Here is an 18,987-nt window from a genome sequence, read left to right on the forward strand (position 1 = left end):
CGGAGTAGTTGTTTCTGTTGATCCAAACATAACTAGTATTTTATAGTATAGCAAAGTAATACATTTTCGGGTAGATCAGATATGTAGGATTTAGTGCTCGCTCTTCTACCTATATTTTATTAAAGTGTCTTATGAAATTTCAATTTCTGGATCATTTTTTGTCTTTAACTGGGATATTATTACTCTCCTGCCTTCTACTATTCTTTGCTTTTCTCACCACTCCTGCTGATATCTCTATATTTGTGTTTCGTTTATTTATTCGTTCATAGTTTGTTATTAATTTTGCCTCACACATATTTGCGTCTTAATAATTTTAATAATATAGAAATCTTATTACCTGAATAAAGGAATCATGTTTTGTTCAAATAAATTTAATAAATTAAAACCATTTCTACATACCATTTTGAAAATAATCATAACAACTTGAAAACACTACAACAAATGAAATGGAATAAGCAGTTGTTCCACATCTCTAACGTAAGGATATGAAGAAAAATTGATTCTTAATATCGTGTGTATTTTTCACCAGCGCGAATTAGTGCTTGAAATCTACGTGGCATGCTGCGTATAAACCTGTCGATATCTTGTTGAGGTACCTATATTTTCCCATTCTTCGATTAGAGTTTCTTTTAGTTGTTGAAGGATTTGAGGTGGATGTGGGCGCCTCGGGACACATCTATCTAACATATCCCAAAGATGTTCAATTAGTATAAGCGAATAAATGCAATACACTCTTAACTGCTCAACACATCAAGGTGTTATAGCAGGTGTTCCGCGTGCAATGCTGCCATGTTCACTATTGGAGTCACTGGAGTAGTTCTTGCTATTGATCCAAAAAGTTAAGCTTTGCTTGGGTTTTCGGTAACCTTAACCGACAGCAAATGACTCTTGTTTTCCACGCTGTACATGTGAACATGGCAGCATTGCACGTGGAACACCTGCTATAACACCTTGATATGTTGAGCAGTTAAGAGTGTATTGCAATTTTTCGCTTATATTTTATAGTCAGAGGACACAGTCCCCAAAGCAGAACGGACAACTTTCCAATGGTGAACCCAAACGTCACAATGGATCATTTTATGTACCATTATAGGTATGTGCCATGTATAGCCTTGATAAAGACTTAAAATAAAGTAAAAACATTGGCAAATTTTAAACATTAACTAGGTTTTAATTGTCCCTAACCCACTATTACCATTAGAAGCTATTAAGTGGACACTACTGCTAAAACTTTGTTTACGTTGAAAGCTATGTATCGCCATTTTAAAAAGAGAGACCAAGAAATTTTGTAAATTATATGTTTGCAACTGTGTTTCTTACAAAAACCTTTTGTATGTATATAACTTCTTTATTATTCACTTCTAATGAAGTTAAGAGATAAAATACTGATTCTGAATTTTGTTTAAAAGAAGTGTACCTTTAAACATTTGATTTTCAACTTCTTCAAAGTTACAGTAATTTCAACATCTTTTCAATTCTTGAGTACTTCAATTCCCAAGAGATTTCAGTAATTTTATTTTATTTTTTTCTACGTAGGGCAAACACAACCATGAGATATAATCGAGACTCCATATATTTCAAACTAGGTTGATTTTGATAAAATTGGTTTTTGTTAGGTACAGATAATAATTACGTATGTAGTGCCTTCATAACAGGTAATTCTTATTTTTATGTTACAGCCTTAAAATAAAACATACATTATGTCGAATAAATTTTGATATATTATTTATTAACAAACGGTTAAAGAAAAACAAATATGTGTTAAAATACGATTCTTTTTTAATTATTGCTTTTCATAGTATATGGACATAATATTTTATCTCTTTTTAATGTAAAAGAATCTGGTTCGTTTTGATTGTGCATCTATTATTATATAATACCACATCAAACCAGATTCAGTGACGTACGAGAAGTATGGGCAGAGGAAAGAAAAATACACACAGTTGTAAGAAGTCAGATACCAAAAAATAAAGGAGAAAGTTATGTGCACTTTGCGTTCGGCAATAATGTGCCTGTTGTCTTAAACATCTTCACTTGCAAAAATTTTCACAGTGAGTGTTATCAAATGGTCGTATACTCTTATAAGTACTTTTGTTTGCTTTCTAAGTATTTTTCATGGACTTTGAATTTGCTAAAATATTGGAAAGTGTCATCGAAAATGCAAATCGAAGAGAAATACGAACAAGAACGAGAAAATACAGCCCATATAGCCCATAATGCGACGTAACAGCCCAAGACATGAAGTTACAATCATTGTAACATTTAATTTTAACATTTAATCCTACTATACCAGAATTTCTTTAGTAATACCAAATAATTCATTACAACAGAGCTCTTTTACTCAGGGAATAATCAGACTAGAAGTTGTTAAAAGACGATAAAACATTTTTAAATTACTGAGCTTAAAAAATGTAAAATAAAAGTATTTAGCAAATTAAATCAAATTTGAAGCTGTCATAATTTTAAAAGAAAAATATTTAATCTCGAAAAAAGCAATAACTACCTGCCTACAATTTATAGATAAAGATTATAACAAGTTAAATTTTTAAACATCCGTTTCGACAACAAAATATTACAATGACTGAACAGATGAATTGACTCAGGTAGAATTCCACCGAAATCTTTAGGTATTATTGTCGACTTGAGTCATAAACCAATGGATGCTAAAGGTCCAAAGCCAATCGATGCCAAAGAAACCGCAACAGCGATTGATGCCAATTGGTACCGCAACAGAATTCGCTGTATATTGTGGCCCGTGTATATTCACGGATGCCAAATGGGAATACTTTTCGTCCAGAAGTCAATTGGTACTACAAAGAAATATATATATATATATATATATATATATATATATATATATATATATATATCCTGACTCTATATATATCATATTGATATCGAGATGAGCTAATAAACGGATTTGTCCCTTCTTCACTGTCTAAGTTAACCTAAATTTAGACTAGCATCTCACAAAAATTCAATTTCCGCACACACATATGAAATTTTCCAGATGTAGGCATTTTGTCGAGAAATTTCATTTAGTCACACCGTCGTATCTCTGCTCGAAACATTGCCAGGAGCGGACCATGAAGGTCTTTAGTGACGTGTCTTTAAGCTATAAACAACACAATTACGCAGCAAAAGGCTTCGGGAGGATTTAGCGAGTTTTTATAGGTATTAAGGGCAGAGCGAAAACGAGGTCAGAAAGTTTTTGTGTAAGAGGAAGGCTTAATCTTTGAGCTAACATTTCCGCAAAGATTTCAGTGGCGAAATTTACAAGTATGTCACGTTTTATAAACAACGTAACCTTATAGAAATAAGAAATTTAAACTTTAGAAACTTTTTAATATCTACGGATTAGAAATAAGTATCGAGATACTCTTAGATTTAGTTTTTTATTAACTTAACAAAGACCAAAGTCCAAAATGTAGTTTTTTTTGCCTACAGCATTTTAAAATTATATTTTAAGCAAGTTTTGTATCGTGATACTATTGTGTACAATTTTCACAAGTTTAAATTCATCAACAGTGTGCTGGGAGAATTACAAAAAACATTTTTTTGCAGTATTAAATAAATTTGAATAATTTTTACAATAATGATCGTAACATTATATTACCTTGATAATAAGGCTATTATATGTCTATATAAGCGTGCAAAATCCCAAGTATATCGGTTTGGTAAAGTCGAAACCATTTATGAAGACCGGTTTGCCATTTAATTCTGATAACTTTATTACTAGTAGACTAAGTAATCGAAGATATCTATTACAACATCTTTTTGTATAACATTTTGTCTATTGTGTCAATCAGCGCTGCTTAACAAGTTTTCGGAATGGTACGGAATATAATATCATCGTACTTATATCGTGAGTTTGTTACAAACACGTTTTAATGATTTTTATTTAATTTTTTGTAATGTATAATTTTTTTTTTTCTGAAAAATAGCTTTGGCGAAGTCAATTAGCCAGACTTGTTTTTGTTTGTTGTTAAAGTCAACTGAATTTTAATTATTATTTATTGCAGATTCGTAATCAAAATTTTCTAGTTATCAGAATGTTAGTATTACATATACCTAATAGTTTTATTAATACATAAATTTTGTTTTGTTATATTTTTATTTTGTTTTTTATTCTTTTTTTTTTGTTTTTTTTCAAACCATAATAACAGATTATGCCTATACACTATTTACAACTTGTATTTACATATTTTAGCATGTTTGTAAATGCAATGAAGAATTTATATAATATTTGAAAATATTAAAAGATTGAGATTTATTGGAAAACAACACTTTATTAAGTGTTGAAGAAGAATTTATTCATTCCTTATAAAATTCGTTTACATTATTAATTTGTAAATCACATTCTAATATAATATGTGTTATATCGCCTATTTGACCACATGTACAATTGGGAGTATTTGATAAGCCGATTCCATGCATGTAACATGGCGCAAGAGCATGATTTGCTCTCAGCCGATTAATGGTCTTTATAAAATGTCGATTAGATTTTGTGTAAAACCATCTTCTTGAGGGTATCCTAGGGACACAATGATAGAAGTTTAAGCCAGTATAACATTTTCTGTAATGTAAATGCCAATTATTTTCAAGTTTTTGTCTAGTAACAATGTCAATATCTGGTGCTGGAATTAAATTTTTGTTTAATTTTTCTCCGAGCATATATGCTGATTTAGCCAAATTATCAACGATTGCATTGCCTTTTATTCCCGGATGGCCCTTGATCCATGTAATTGTTACATTTAATCCTAATTTTATAGCTTCATACAGAACTTTAAGAATTTTCAGTTCAATGTGGTTTATGTGTTTTGAATGTTGTTAAATCTGTCGACCACCATTTTACTGTCAGTAAATATTACATAGTTGCTAGTCGGATTTAGTAGTACATACTGAAGAGCAAACATTACTGCCATCATTTCTTCTGCGTATATTAAGCATTTACTGGGTAAGCTATACTGGTGATGGTAATTTTTATTTTCGTGGAACATTGCACAACCCGTTCCACTTGCATCTTTTGACACATCAGTAAATATGTACTGATAATTTGTCCATTTTTCTTTAATAATTATGACAGACATATTGGGCAGACATACTGGCAGGTCACGTAACCCGATATAATGACAACATGTGGACACGGAGAATTTTAGAATGGAGACCAAGGACGACAACAAGAAGCATGGGAAGACCTCAAAAAAGATGGGTAGATGACATAAGAGCAGTGGCAGGCAAACAGTGGATTAGATTGGCGCAAAATAGAGAAAGATGGAAGCAATTGGGAGAGACCTACATTCAGGAGTGGATGGAAAATGGTTAAGAAAGAGAAAGAGACAGACATATTTGGGAGTAAATATGAGTTTTAGTAACATATTTTAATCTTTCTAGAAAATAGTGTTTTTGCCATTTCACCATAGTAGGGCAGAATTTGGCTTTTATAGAGAATATCGTTATATTTTACCGTACTTAGATAGCCAAAGGCATAGATTTTTTAGTTCTCTAGTACTTGTGGGTGAGGTCTAAAACAGATAGCTCATGAAGATCTTGAAGGTATTTATAATTTTTGGACATAATTTGGGTTGTAAATTTGTCGCTAAAGAAATTGGCGGCGTAAGTGCAATGGAGGTTCCACCGCTTCATTTGCCATTATTTGGACTGGAGTGGATTTTAAATAACCTAGGCATAATTTCAGGCATTTATTTTTCTGAACTTCAAGTTTGTTAGATGTGTTTTGGCCGCTGATCCAAATAAATGACAGTTATAGTCGAAAATCGACCTGATCATGTTCCGGTAAAACATAAAAGCAATACTTGGGTCTTCTCGATGTATAATGTAGGTTTACCCAATAATCAACGTTATGTCATTATTAAAACATATTATTATAAGAAAAATAGAGTTTCTCGATAAAAAATATGTACAGCAGTCGCGAGTGATGGTCGTATTACCATCAAATTCATACTTTTTTATCATAATATTATATTTTTGTTAATGGATAAAAATTAAATAATCTGATATTATTTAATATATTGATTATAGTAGGTAAATGGGGTATCAGCACGTTATGTAAAATGTTATTTAAAACTATTATTATTATATTAAAGTTATTATTCACTTTCCACCAATATGCAAACGCAAACATCACCTGAAATATTAATACATAAAACTTGTTTAAACTTATGTTTAAATTTATTTAGTAATCTTAATTATTAATTAGTATTTAGCACAGTATAGGATAGTAAACTGAATGGTTACTATATTTAAAATTTTAACGATAAAATAAACTTTATCGCGTGTAATAAATTATATCAGGTGTGTGAAAAGAAGCAGGACGGTCAAATATTTCGCGAAACGAAAATCAAATCGAAAAACTAAAAAACAGGTTTTCAATATTTTTTCAAAATCTACGTAATGACACCAAATATGATCCCCAGCTTCTCCCTAGAGCGGGGAGGGAGAATTAGAAATCCAGATTAGAATCTTATGCCCAGATTTGGGTTCCTTATGCAAAATTAAATAACTTTTATTCGATACATTTTTTCGAATTGTTGATAACGTACGTTAAGTGGATTAGATATTGCTCACTATATATAGCGCTAACTCGGGCACATTGCCTATCCGATGTATTTAATTGTAATTCTCCGATCCCGTCCGACACCTAGACAGAAAACGTGGAAAACATTTAGTAACACATAACAATGCATGGAATATACACCTCCGTCCGTCATTTTTTGTTTTCATTACGTATGCCCGGTTCATTTCATTATAACATAAACTCACTGACTTTGTGAATTTGTGGTTGAATTAAAAATAAAAGTGCATATCGTTAAGAAAATAAAACAAAAAATAAACTCTTATTAAAAATAAAAAATATTAAATTTTATTATTCAATTAAAATTTAATTCATCCAAATTTTGAGCTCTTGCCTCAGGATGATTGTAGATGATGCTTTTTAAATGTCCCAAAAAAAAAAAGAAGTCCATGGGTGTAAGATCTGGATATCACGCAGGCCACTTAATATCGTCTGTTCCACTGATAACTTGATTCGATAAAGTATTTTTTTAAGTACTCTCTAATTATTCGAGCGTTGTGAACTAAACAGCGGTCTTGATGGAACCAAACATTCTCCAGATTTACATCAGAAAGATTGAGAATAGCGGGAAAAATATGGTTCTGTAATAAATCGAGGTATACTCTACTATTCAAGTTGTCCTCAATAAAAAATGGACCTATTATTTGGTCTTCTAAAATGCGAGTCCAGACGTTCATTTTTTGAGGACGTTGAGTTAAGTAAACAACACTTCTGAGCTGGTTTTCTCGGGCCCAATACCTCGTAATGGAAGGAATGTGTCTAGTTACTAACGAAACAGAAGATTTATCAGTGAATAAAATGTTTTTAATAAAATTCCAACTCCATTCTTCGAAAGTAGTTGTCTGGATAAAGCTACTGCGTTTTCAAATATTTAAAATTCTTGTAACCGTGCTTTTTCCATACTTTAGTTACAGTAACATTGCTAACATCTAATTTTCTAGCAACGCTTCTTCTTGAACGTGTTGAATCTACCTCGATTGTTGCACAAATTTGTGTATAGTCCATAGACCAAGGCTACATATGGTCCATCTTGCTTTATGGCATGGAAACGTGGACTTTGAAAAAAACATCTATCAACAACCTTGAAGCATTTGAAATGTGGTCATTGAGAAGAATGATGCGCATACCTTGGGTCGATAGAGTTCGAAACGATGACGTCCTTAAGAGAGCCGGCGTGGAAAGAGAACTCTTTGAATCGTAGACTAATTTTCGAAACCAAATTTTATTATCAGATGTCGCTACATTGCGTCTATACGAAGCCATGTTATAGTTGCTTCCTAAGACAGAGAAGAATTATTTCACGTTCAGAGCGCTTGCGAAAGCCGTTCTGATGATGCCTATTGGGCTGAAATACGTATAAACGGATGCGCAAGCTCCATATACGTGAAATAAAATCTTAACTGTCTTTTCCTTGTTAGAACTCTTTGAATTAATTAAAAAACGGGTAACAAAGATTGGTTACCTTGGGCACATATTGAGAGAAGCAAAATATGAAATACCACAGTTAATCCTACAAGGGAAGATCGAAGGTAGGACAGGAGCCGGCCGCAAACAATTATCCTGGTTAAGAAATATTAAAGAATGGACAGTAATACACAATACAGGCGAGCTGTGTCACGCCGCCAAGAACAGAATTCTAGTAATGAGATAGTCGCCTACGCACTTTGGTGTATGGCATGTTAAGAAGAAGAAGGTATTATCTGTCGTAATTCGTTAAAAGTCGACGGCGCGCAGTGTTGCCATTAATAGGGTGTATATCTAATTTAAAACTTAACCTACTGTATATGGCGCTATAATCGAAAAAAAAAACCATTGATCCTTATACCCTAGGAATGCTAACGAAACAGTTTAATATCTTGAGAAATGCACTTCCAAATAAAAAATTGAAGAATACGGGATTGGGGAAGGGGCAATTCTTAAATCTTTAATAGGAACCCCCATCTTTTATTTCAGATTTTGACTTTACCAAACATCCTTGAAAACTGTTTTCAGTACCATAAAAGTTAGTTGGCAGACTTCTGATCTGTAAATGATTTTCTGTGATTACATCGCCATCTATAGCAAATCGGAAAAATATTTATTTTTTTATTTAAGATTTTAAAGTTGTCCTCCGACCGACCTCCAGGTGGTGGGAGTGTGGAGTCGTGTTTAGTGCCATTCTATAGATTTCTTTTTTAAATATTAATAACGTATTTTTAAGTTTTTCATTTAAAAGTGTATTTATCGATAATATAGACTGTTTCTATAATTTTCCTAGGGTATCATGATAAATCGTTTTTTTTTATCAATTATTGCGCCCTTTTTAACAATGGCCAACAACAAATCAAAATGGTCCTTATAAAAGTTATTAATTTTTTTTATAAGAAATCCAAGTCTACAATAACCCCCCCCCCGCTGTGGGGGGTGTGGTTGGGGGCTTATATTTAGTGACAGTCGATAGATTTTTGAAAAATGTTAAATACTCTGTTTTTATGATGACGTACGGGTAAAGAACCATGGACTCAACTGTATATAGTGTGTGTGAGTATGTATCATGCTTAAAATACATATTTACTGTTAATGACGTAGCTGCAATTCCGATATCATGTTCTCAATTGATGCGTGGGTGTTTATTTGGTTTGACCTTATTCACACCTGTTCTGTGGTCCTATTTATCTACGAGATTTGCTATTAGCTATTGGGACGAGCTGTGTTGTGGATGTTTTGTCCTGGAGTACTGTCAACTTACAGTCTCAGACTAGATAAGCACTCTTAAGTGCTTAGGTGGTTTGGTTTTTTTAAAGACTTTATGTGATAAAAGATTTATCTCATGAAAGACCAGTAAAGAGAAAACGTACAATGGCCTTTTAATTTTTGAAGTGAAGTTTTTGGTGAGTTTTTCAATATATATATACAACAATATTTAAAATATTATAAATTATAAACTCAAGCGAAAAAGAGAGATAATTATTGTAAATATATTTTATAAAACATAAAAATAAATATTTCTTTTACTATACTATACTTTTAGTTATATTCACTATTCTATATAAATTTATTATTGTATTTCTTACTAAGTTACTGAAAAGATATTTGAAATTTTTATAGATTACGGCTCTGTTAAAATATGGCAAGCAACCATTACACGATTAAATGAAGGTAATAAACAATATTTGTTTCTTACCTTGAATTCCTTACTCTCCTTGATCCTAATTTGAGCACGTGTTATGTCCCCCAATCGGGGCTTTCCCATTATAGCGATTTTCTCTCGTTCTGTTCTGTCTTCGGGATTCTTTTTCTCTGCTTCCTCAGCTAAGCTGGCTAATTCATCTAAGGGAAAACATTATTAATATTTTAGACAATGTATTGTATACAAGGCAAGCAGAAGCGTTGAATAAAACTGCTACTAGTTATAAAGTTATAAAAATTTGAATATGGATTTATAATAATATATCGCTTTTATAAAAAATAAAATATATAAATTTTACACTTTCTAAACATAAAATTTGACCATAAAAAATTGCTTTTTTATTTTCAATACCTACTTAAGGACGTATACTTGTACTTATATTTGTTTTTGATAACAAATCTTTTTAAATAAAAGGATACTTAAAGAGTCAAAGAGGCTTATACGCCAATGAAATAAACTTTTCAGCATAGACATCGGCCCACTTTAAACTTTTGACTTTTGATTTTTTCAGAAACTATTACTCGGATCAAAAAAGGGATATACTGTTTGAAAGATAATTTAATATGCATTAATATGAGTATATCTTTACGAAAATTCATTTTGACGTCTAATGTTTAACATTGTAAAATTATTACATCAATCAAAATAACTTTTTTTATTGCTAATACAAAACGGATATTTCATAATTCAAATTTTAACAGTTAATGTTTTAATAATGGGTATGACCTCGTCTGCCATTAATAACATTTCTCATACGATTAGACATACATCTAATTAAGTTCGCGATTGTTTTTGTGGGATGTTAAGCCACTCTTCTTCTACTGCGACAATAAACTTTGGGTTTTCAGGTCATTGAATAACCAGAGTGCAGTCCAGACCTCAATTCCATAGAACATTTATAGGATTTTAGCTCATCCCATAAATGTTCTAAGAAATTAAGGTCTGAACTGCACGCTGGCTCATCCCATAAATGTTCTATGGAATTGAGGTCTGGACTGCACGCTGGCCATTCGATGACTTCGGTAATGTAATCTTGCACGATTCTTGAGGTATGTGGCCTTGCATTTTCCTGCATAAAAATAAATTCATCTCCAACGTAGTCAACGTAAGGTACCACATGCATTGTTAAAATCTCCTTGATGTATCTAGCACCCATTAAACCTCCTTCCTTGTGAATACCACTACAAATCAAAACAAGTTCGTAACCCCATAGAAATTTCACCCTGGATCATGCAGGAACCACCTCCATAACGACTAAGCTCTATAATGCACTATTCTGCAAATTGCTCTCCTTGTCTTTGGTACACTTTCCCTTTGGTCTTTACCATAGAGATGCATATTCTGGTCTCATCCGAGAACAGAACAATTTTTCCAGCGTCCCGCCGTCCGACTCGTGGAGATAAGAATACAGCCGGGGCGATTTATCCTTGGTTGTCGTAAGAGGCGATTAATAAGAAGGAATGGGAGGTGGAGAACCGTCGTTCACGGTGTCGGGTTTTTAGAAACGCACAGAACCAAAGTGATGTTCAACGAGCTGCGCCCCTTATGCACCCTTTTCCCATTTCCCGTGCGTGGGGTTGCGCACGTACCCACTATGGTAAATTTAAGAGTGGGAGAGGAGAGCTCCTCGGCGGCTACTTGTCTACGAGTCCTCTACCTACGTTCACCTTTCCGCCCCGCGGGATAACGGACGGGTATTCGTAGCGCAACACAGGTACTACGGGTAGGGTGGAGCCCTGCGATGCTCCATGCAACGCGCCACCCCCAAATGTTGTCGGCTCGTAGGGGTTAGTGCCTAGTTAAAGGTAGACCTGGGTCCCGCTGGCATTTATTTGTCGGAGGTACACGAACTTCTTCATATTCCGACGTCCAGTTCCGATGATCTTGTGCAAAACGCAGGCGTGCTTGACGATGAGTTGCAGTAAGTTTCTGACCAATCGCAGGTACTTGAGGATTCAGATTGATTTCCTCCAGTCTTTATCTTACTGTCCATCATCATCATATAACGGCGATTGCCGCTTCCCGCATTTCAGCCTCCATCTTTTCCTATCTCTCCAATCTCCCTCTTCTAAGCCTCTAGATTGCATTGTTTTTGTAATTTCTCTTCTCCAGGAATTTGGTGGTCTTCCCCTTTTCCTTCTTTCTGGCGGAACATACATTAAGGCTTTCTTTGGCCACCGCTCCTCCTCCATTCTCATCACGTGACCATACCATTGTAATTGCCTTCCTTGTATTCTATCTGAAAGAGTATCTCTAATTCCTGTACGGTTTCGTATTTCCTCATTCCTGATTCTTTCCATTCTCGATACTCGACATGACCTTCTAAGATAATCCATTTCCACAACGTCTACTTTATCTCGTTCATTCTTTGTCATCTTCCAACATTCGGCACCATATGTGGTAATTGGTTCTACAATTGCTCTGTATACGCGAAGTTTGGTATGCATCTTTATTTTATTAGACCACAGTAATGAATTCAGTATTCGGATGCATTTTTTCCCTTGGCTTATTCGGTTTTGTACATCTATCTTAACTCTGCCATCTGCTGATATGATGCTTACTGTACACTTACTAATAACTACTCCTGTAACTTCACGGAGCTGTTGTTGCATTTAAACGGCATTAAGGTGACCATGGTGTAGTATCCATTAAACTTACACACACTAATTAATTATGACAAACGAACAATATGCAATTTTTTGTTGATAAGGCAATAAAAACATATTTTGACAAATTTCTTATTATTGTTATAAACATCAATCGATACACCAGTTCCAAAGAGTAAGAAGTCTGAATTTTAGTGACTTCGAGTAAAGTATTGGGAAGTGCTTTAGTAACCAATATTTACGAGTTTCAACGGGTAACAACTTTACAATAACGTTCTGTGAAGATGTCACACATATTTTTGCCATAAAATGATACTTATTTTAATTCCCAAGTGTAACAATTCGAGTTGTTTCATTTTGTAACTGGTTTCTTTTCCTAAGCAATATATTTTTTCAGGTCCAAACCGTAACATTTCTAAATTTTACACTCCAAAATTGGCAACATTGGTTAGACTTGGTTGATTTTTCGAGCTTGACATAGCCAATTACAGTTCCGTAGGTGACTTATGATTTTATACATTCGACAAAGAGTTCTTCCAAAGTTATTTGCATAATTTTGAGTATTTTGAACATTTTGACTAAAATAGATCAAAAACGTGATTTTCTAACAAGAACTGAGTGTATTTTACGGTTAGCTTGCCAAAATGAAGGATCCTACAAGTTAAACAAGGTTACTACTTACAAGTCAGCCTATTAAAAAGCATTTGTATGAAACTATTTTCAATACTGAGTATAATATTTCGTTTCTTCAGCCAAAAAAATATGCATGTCGTTTCTGTAAATATTTTAAAAATCTATCCAATGAAGAGAAGCTGAGAAACCAGGAAATCTCTGATACCCACATTAATGAAAAGAACCAAAGTCGATTAGAAAAAGAAAATAATTTAAAAAGTCTTATTAGTCAACTGTAGTATGGTTTTTGACTTGCAAGCAGTTCAAGTTGTTCCAAATGAAGAGAGAAGTGATTTTTTTTATAAAAGAAGGCTTGCCTGTTATAGCTTCACAATTTACGATATAAATAATAAACAAGGACATTGCTATTATACTATGGGACAAAGGAGTAGCTAGTAGAGGTGTTAACGAAATAGGTAGTTGTTTGCTAAAATATTTTAGGGATCGTGTTACGGTAAAACATGTCAGATAATTGAACAGGGTAAAATAAAAATAAGTTTATATGTGCTCTTTGCTCCTACATTGTACTAAATACACATATTGAAAGCACTACTCATAATATGTTTTTTGTGGTAGGACATATCCAGAACGAGGGCGATGCAATGCATGCTCTTATAGAACGTGAAAAAAAAGTGGTCTGAAAGGAGGACCACTGTATGTGCCTTCACAACTAACACCTATAATAAATTTGACAAAGAAAAATGGAAAACCCTATATTACTAACGAATTTCAAAATTTCATGGATATTAAAGCTTTGGTTAAAAACACAGATAACTATATGAACAATAACAGCGGAAAAACAATTAAATGGAGTGATGAGCAATATGAGCATATTGTTCAAGTAAAAAAATCAGCTCCCTACACAATTTTATACAGGAATCATTTTTTGAGAAAGAATTCGACAGTATAAATGTTGATCGGAGAACAAGAAGACAGCGAGCAGACATTAAGCTAAACCCTGTTTATAGCTATCCACCAGGTATTTCACGTTTAAAGAAAAAAGACCTGATTTCCTTGTGCAATTCTGGGTCGATCCCAAGAGAATATTAAGATTTTTATCACGGCCTTCCTGTAGTCTCCACAGCGGTAGACGAAGAAAACATATCAGATTAATAAATTAAGGTTTTGTAGTTTATTTAATAAATATAGAACCATACGTTTTTTTTTGTTTTATTTAAACAAATTACATACCTAATTTAAACTTTCAATGAAATATGAAAAATCTTTAGTTCCAAAGTGTAACAACTAGACAAATACCTTCAAATTACTTATTATATATGCATATATTTCTTTTTTAATAACATCATAGTTTAGCTTGTATCTCTTAAAACATATGTCGATCGTTATTATATTAACAAAATAATAAAATTATCTGACACAAACATGTTGGAGAATAGATTTTCCCTGTTTTCTCGTAACTAATAATTTCTGACTTGTTACACTTTGGAACTGGTGTATCGAAATAAACACTTTCCTATGTTTATCGGTTGCTACGCATATAAATAATAAGCAATCCATGACAAATTTATACTCATATTTTAAAGCGTATGAAATTATTTTTCAAACAGTATATTCCTTTTTTAATCCGAGTAATTAATTTAAAAAAATTACCGTTTAAGTCAAAAGTTTAAAGTTGACCGATTTCTATGTACGTAAGTTTAGTTTAATACTACAATCTTAGTAAATATTTATTGCATAATAACTACAGAAGCAGTGACATGACTGCAATAAATATATAACAAAAATCAGAATTAGCCAAATACCAAATAAGAAGTATAATAAGATTACAATAATAGAAAGGCCGGAGAAAGGGTAGAATTCGGAATGAAAGAATAATAATTCACCTGTTTTCTGTCTTTCCCATTTTAAAGGAAAAAGTTGTAATGATCAACAAACATCAGGCGATTGACGATAAGGAAGGTCTCTCTGAAAAAGTATATGCTGATAGATACTCATAAACCAATACAGCAATCCCAGAAAATTGATGACCAATTCTCGTCGTTAAAGAATTTGTAGAGGATAGTAAAGGAATCGGTTGTAAAGAAGTCTAAGGATGGGGATATATAGTTCCCCAATATTGATTATTATAACACAATGTTATACTTAAACACTCACGAGAAAAATAAGTAGGTTAAAACGTTCATATTTATGCAGTGCACGCTAGAATTAGTAAAGAAGCAGGAAACTCTTATACTAATGTAGGATTGAAAAATACGTAGAAGAAATTTTAGAACCTCCTTAAGGATTAAGAGTATCTAATAAGCGAAGTTTGGTTTTACCAAAAAAAAAATGATTATTCTGGAACACCAGACTCAATAGTGAAATTATCTGGAGGCTCAGAAGACTTAGTCCCCGAAAAACTAAATATAAAGATCTACTCAGCAACACAAAGTTTGACTTTTGAGATGGATTCGGAACGAAAGAACCATTATTCATTTTACATCTACTAATACAGATATGTCGACAAGTATCGGTTAATACATTGGTATGTTCCATTGACTACCAAAAAACTTTGACATAATTAATATAATATAAATAGTCTAGTCGTCAGAGACGAAAATGCCCCACTGAACATCTAAAAATCATACGAGCAAGCTGAATTTTTTATTAAGAAGAATGTAAATTTTGGGACTCCAAAAAATATTCAATAAATTTGACTACCCCTTCCTCCAGGCTTCCCCCTAAAATCCCCCTTCGTATGAGGTGAAAACGGAGAAAATCGATTTACCAAGAATGTGTACATCGTAGAAAAAAATGTTTCAAATAAAAATATAGCTGACATAATTTTAAACAAAAATGTTTATTAGCAGTTTTTATGTAGAATGAACCGTTCTCTCAGAAACAACGCTTGAAGCAATCGGCGATTTTGAATGTCGGTTACGCGCCCGAAATCAATGTTCAATAAAATTTGTATGAGCTAGACGGTAAAAATTCGATATCTTTTGATGAGAGTGTCCTATCGACAAAAATCAAGATGTGTTTGAAAGTTAAAGAGTGCAGCTTTCGTATGAAATTTTTGTATTTTGCCGAAAATGAAGTCAGTTTTTATAAAGGTGTTAAGTATATAAACTTGGCGCGAGTTTTGCCATTTTTTATGATTCTCATGAGATCAATACAATTAATCACTTTCACTGACCGGTCACTATAAGGCTTCCATTCTTCTTCTTCAAGTGCCATCTCCGCGGCGGAGGTCGGCAATCATCACAGCTATTTGGACTTTTGAGACGGCTGCTCTGAAAAGTTCATTTGATGTACATCCGTACCACTCTCTCAGGTTGCGCAGCCATGACATTCTACGCCTCCCTATGCTTCTCTTTCCTTGGATCTTTCCCTGCATAATCAGTTGGAGCAAGGTGTATTTCTCTCCACGTGTAATATGTCCGAGATATTCTAACTTTCTTGTTTTTATTGAATTTAAAATTTCCATTTCTTTGTTCATCCTTCCCAAAACCTCTTTGTTTGTGACGTGTTCTGTCCATGATATTTTCAGAATTCTTCTGTACACCCACAGCTCAAATGATTCCAGTTTTTTCATTGATGTCGCATTCAAGGTCCAAGATTCCATTCCATAAAATAAAGTCGAAAAAACATAGCACCTCGCCAACCTAACTCTTAGTTCCAGTTTTAAATCCCTGGTACATAGAACTCTTCTCATTTTGTTGAAATTTGCTCTAGCCTTTTCAATTCTTATTTTTATCTCCTGATTGTAATCATTTGTGAAGTTAATCATTGTTCCCAGGTATGCATATTTGTCCACTTGTTCGACGTTGGTTTCGTTTATTAGAAGATTCTCGTTATTTCTTTGCTGCTATTCTGGTCACCAGTCTCTGAAGATCTTTAATGTTTTCGGCTAAGATCACAGTATCGTCCGCATATCTAATGTTGTTAATGGGAACTCCATTTACCTTTATTCCAGCTGTTTCACCCTCAAGAGCTTTTTTCAGGACCTCTTCGGAGTAGGCATTGAAAAGAATTGGCGACAATACGCATCCCTGTCTTACTCCACATCTAATTTCAATTTCTTCTGACAGCTGTTTGTTAATACGTACTTTTGCTCGCTGTTTGTAGTATAAATTTGATATGATCCTGAGGTCGTTGTAGTTAATCTTCTTTGATTTCAGGACATTCATGAAATGTTTATGTCGTACTTTATCGAATGCTTTATTATAGTCAATAAAACAGGCGTATATATCTTGATTGACGTCCAGGCATCTTTGTATTAGTATATTAAGTGAAAAAAGAGCTTCACGTGTTCCTAGGCCTTTGCGAAAACCAAATTGTGTATTATTAACGTCTATGTCCAGTTCCATTAGTAGAGCCCAATCTTAAAAACCCATAGCATGTAATTTTAGTTTTGAGTTTTGGCAATAAATGTGAAGCATTTGAAATATGCTTAAAAAACGCTGAATTTAAACTTTCACATTACAACTAATCTAAAACGTTTTAAGTTTGTCGCTCACTTAAGCGCGGAGAAGCAGAGCGAATCGAAGCACGCGCAGCAAACTTATGAAATATGCGCCAATATGTGCACGGTTTTTTGCTTATATACTACGAGGTACGTTGTTCTGTTTTAATCGAAGGTAGTTGTACGTTGGCGTTGAAATAGGTGTGTAGACACGTGTTGTATGATACTTTTTGAAGTAATGGCAACTAGTAGCAGTTCATAAGAAGACTTTATTATTGCATGTGCAGTAGCTGAAGAAGAAGAACATATAGTATGAATTGACATTCACTTATTTATTTCCAAATATTATCATGCCTCATTTGGTTGTGATAGTTCTGATCCGAACCATCATATACTTCTTTATAATGTTACGATAAATATATACTGGCCTAAATATATGATGACTAATAATTCTGTTTTGTTGTAGAAATTTGGCGAAGGATCTAGGTTCAAATTATGGTGAATCCTCCAAACTAGATGCTTCTCGATTTTTCGATGCAAGACAATGCGATCTTTCGATGCTGTTCTAGTATATCAGGATTTCGTATATAAATACGACATTTTTATATGGAGGGCCAGTTAATTCTCAAGACCCGCGCTCGCGAATTTGTTACGTACGAATATAATAAATTATTGTCAGATAAGTTAATATAAATAAAGAAATAAATTAAATCCGTAAGTGTTATAAATATTGAACCTTTAATAAATCCACAACAAATGGTGTCAGAACAGTGGAATACTTAAGATAAATTGCGAAAATAAATTACAAGTGAATATAAAATAAATTGTGAAAATGGCTACGATTTATGAGCTGACAGTGACTAATTTAAGAAGACATCTTGAAGACAGAGAATTAGCTTCCACCGGAAAAAAGGATGAGTTAGTCCAACGACTAAAGAACGCTTTGCTAGAAGAAGGACTAGATCCAGAGACTTATATATTTGAAGATGCTGTCCTCTCGTCGATTTCGAAAGTTTCTGGTGATGTAGCCAAAGTTTCTGGTGATGTAGCCAAAGTTTCTGGTGATGTAGCCAAAGTTTCTGGTGACATCGCATCATTAGAGAACAAAGTTTCCGGTGATATCGCATCATTAGAGAACAAAGTTTCTGGCGATATTTCGAAGGTTTCCGGCGACATCGCTTCTTTAGAAAGCAAAGTTTCTAACGAGATTTCTTCCCTGGAAAGCAAAGTTTCTGCTAACATCTCTTCAGAAATTTCTAAGGTCACTTCTGAGATGTCTGCCCTGGACGATAGAATATCTTCGTTAAAAAACCAAGTTGCTGCCGATAAGTTGGCCTTCGAAGAAAAGATTAAAGAGATGGAAAGGAAGATGGAAGAAACAGGGACAGCAGAGAGAGGTAACAATCCGATTACAGTGGAGATAAAAGAAGACGAGACGAAATGTAAGTTGGAAATACGGCCGAAATTTGAAGGAAGTGGAGGTTCTGTCCATGTGAAAGTCCCAACTTTCGACGGAAAATCGTCATGGAACAACTACATG

General features: G+C 33.5%; 1 protein-coding gene across 1 annotated transcript in view; it reads right to left on the reverse strand.

Annotated features, from left to right (window-relative positions):
* The window catches only part of Calx (sodium/calcium exchanger 3), a 284,907-nt gene that overhangs the window by 90,255 nt on the left and 175,665 nt on the right, over positions 1-18,987 (reverse strand). Inside the window, exon 4 of the mRNA XM_072532931.1 lies at positions 9,759-9,904. Within this exon, the coding sequence (XP_072389032.1) occupies positions 9,759-9,904 (146 nt within the window). The remainder of the gene's footprint in view (positions 1-9,758; positions 9,905-18,987) is intronic.

Source organism: Diabrotica undecimpunctata, chromosome 5 (genome assembly GCF_040954645.1).
Source record: "Diabrotica undecimpunctata isolate CICGRU chromosome 5, icDiaUnde3, whole genome shotgun sequence".
In the NCBI taxonomy this organism is placed as follows: Eukaryota; Metazoa; Arthropoda; class Insecta; order Coleoptera; family Chrysomelidae; genus Diabrotica; species Diabrotica undecimpunctata.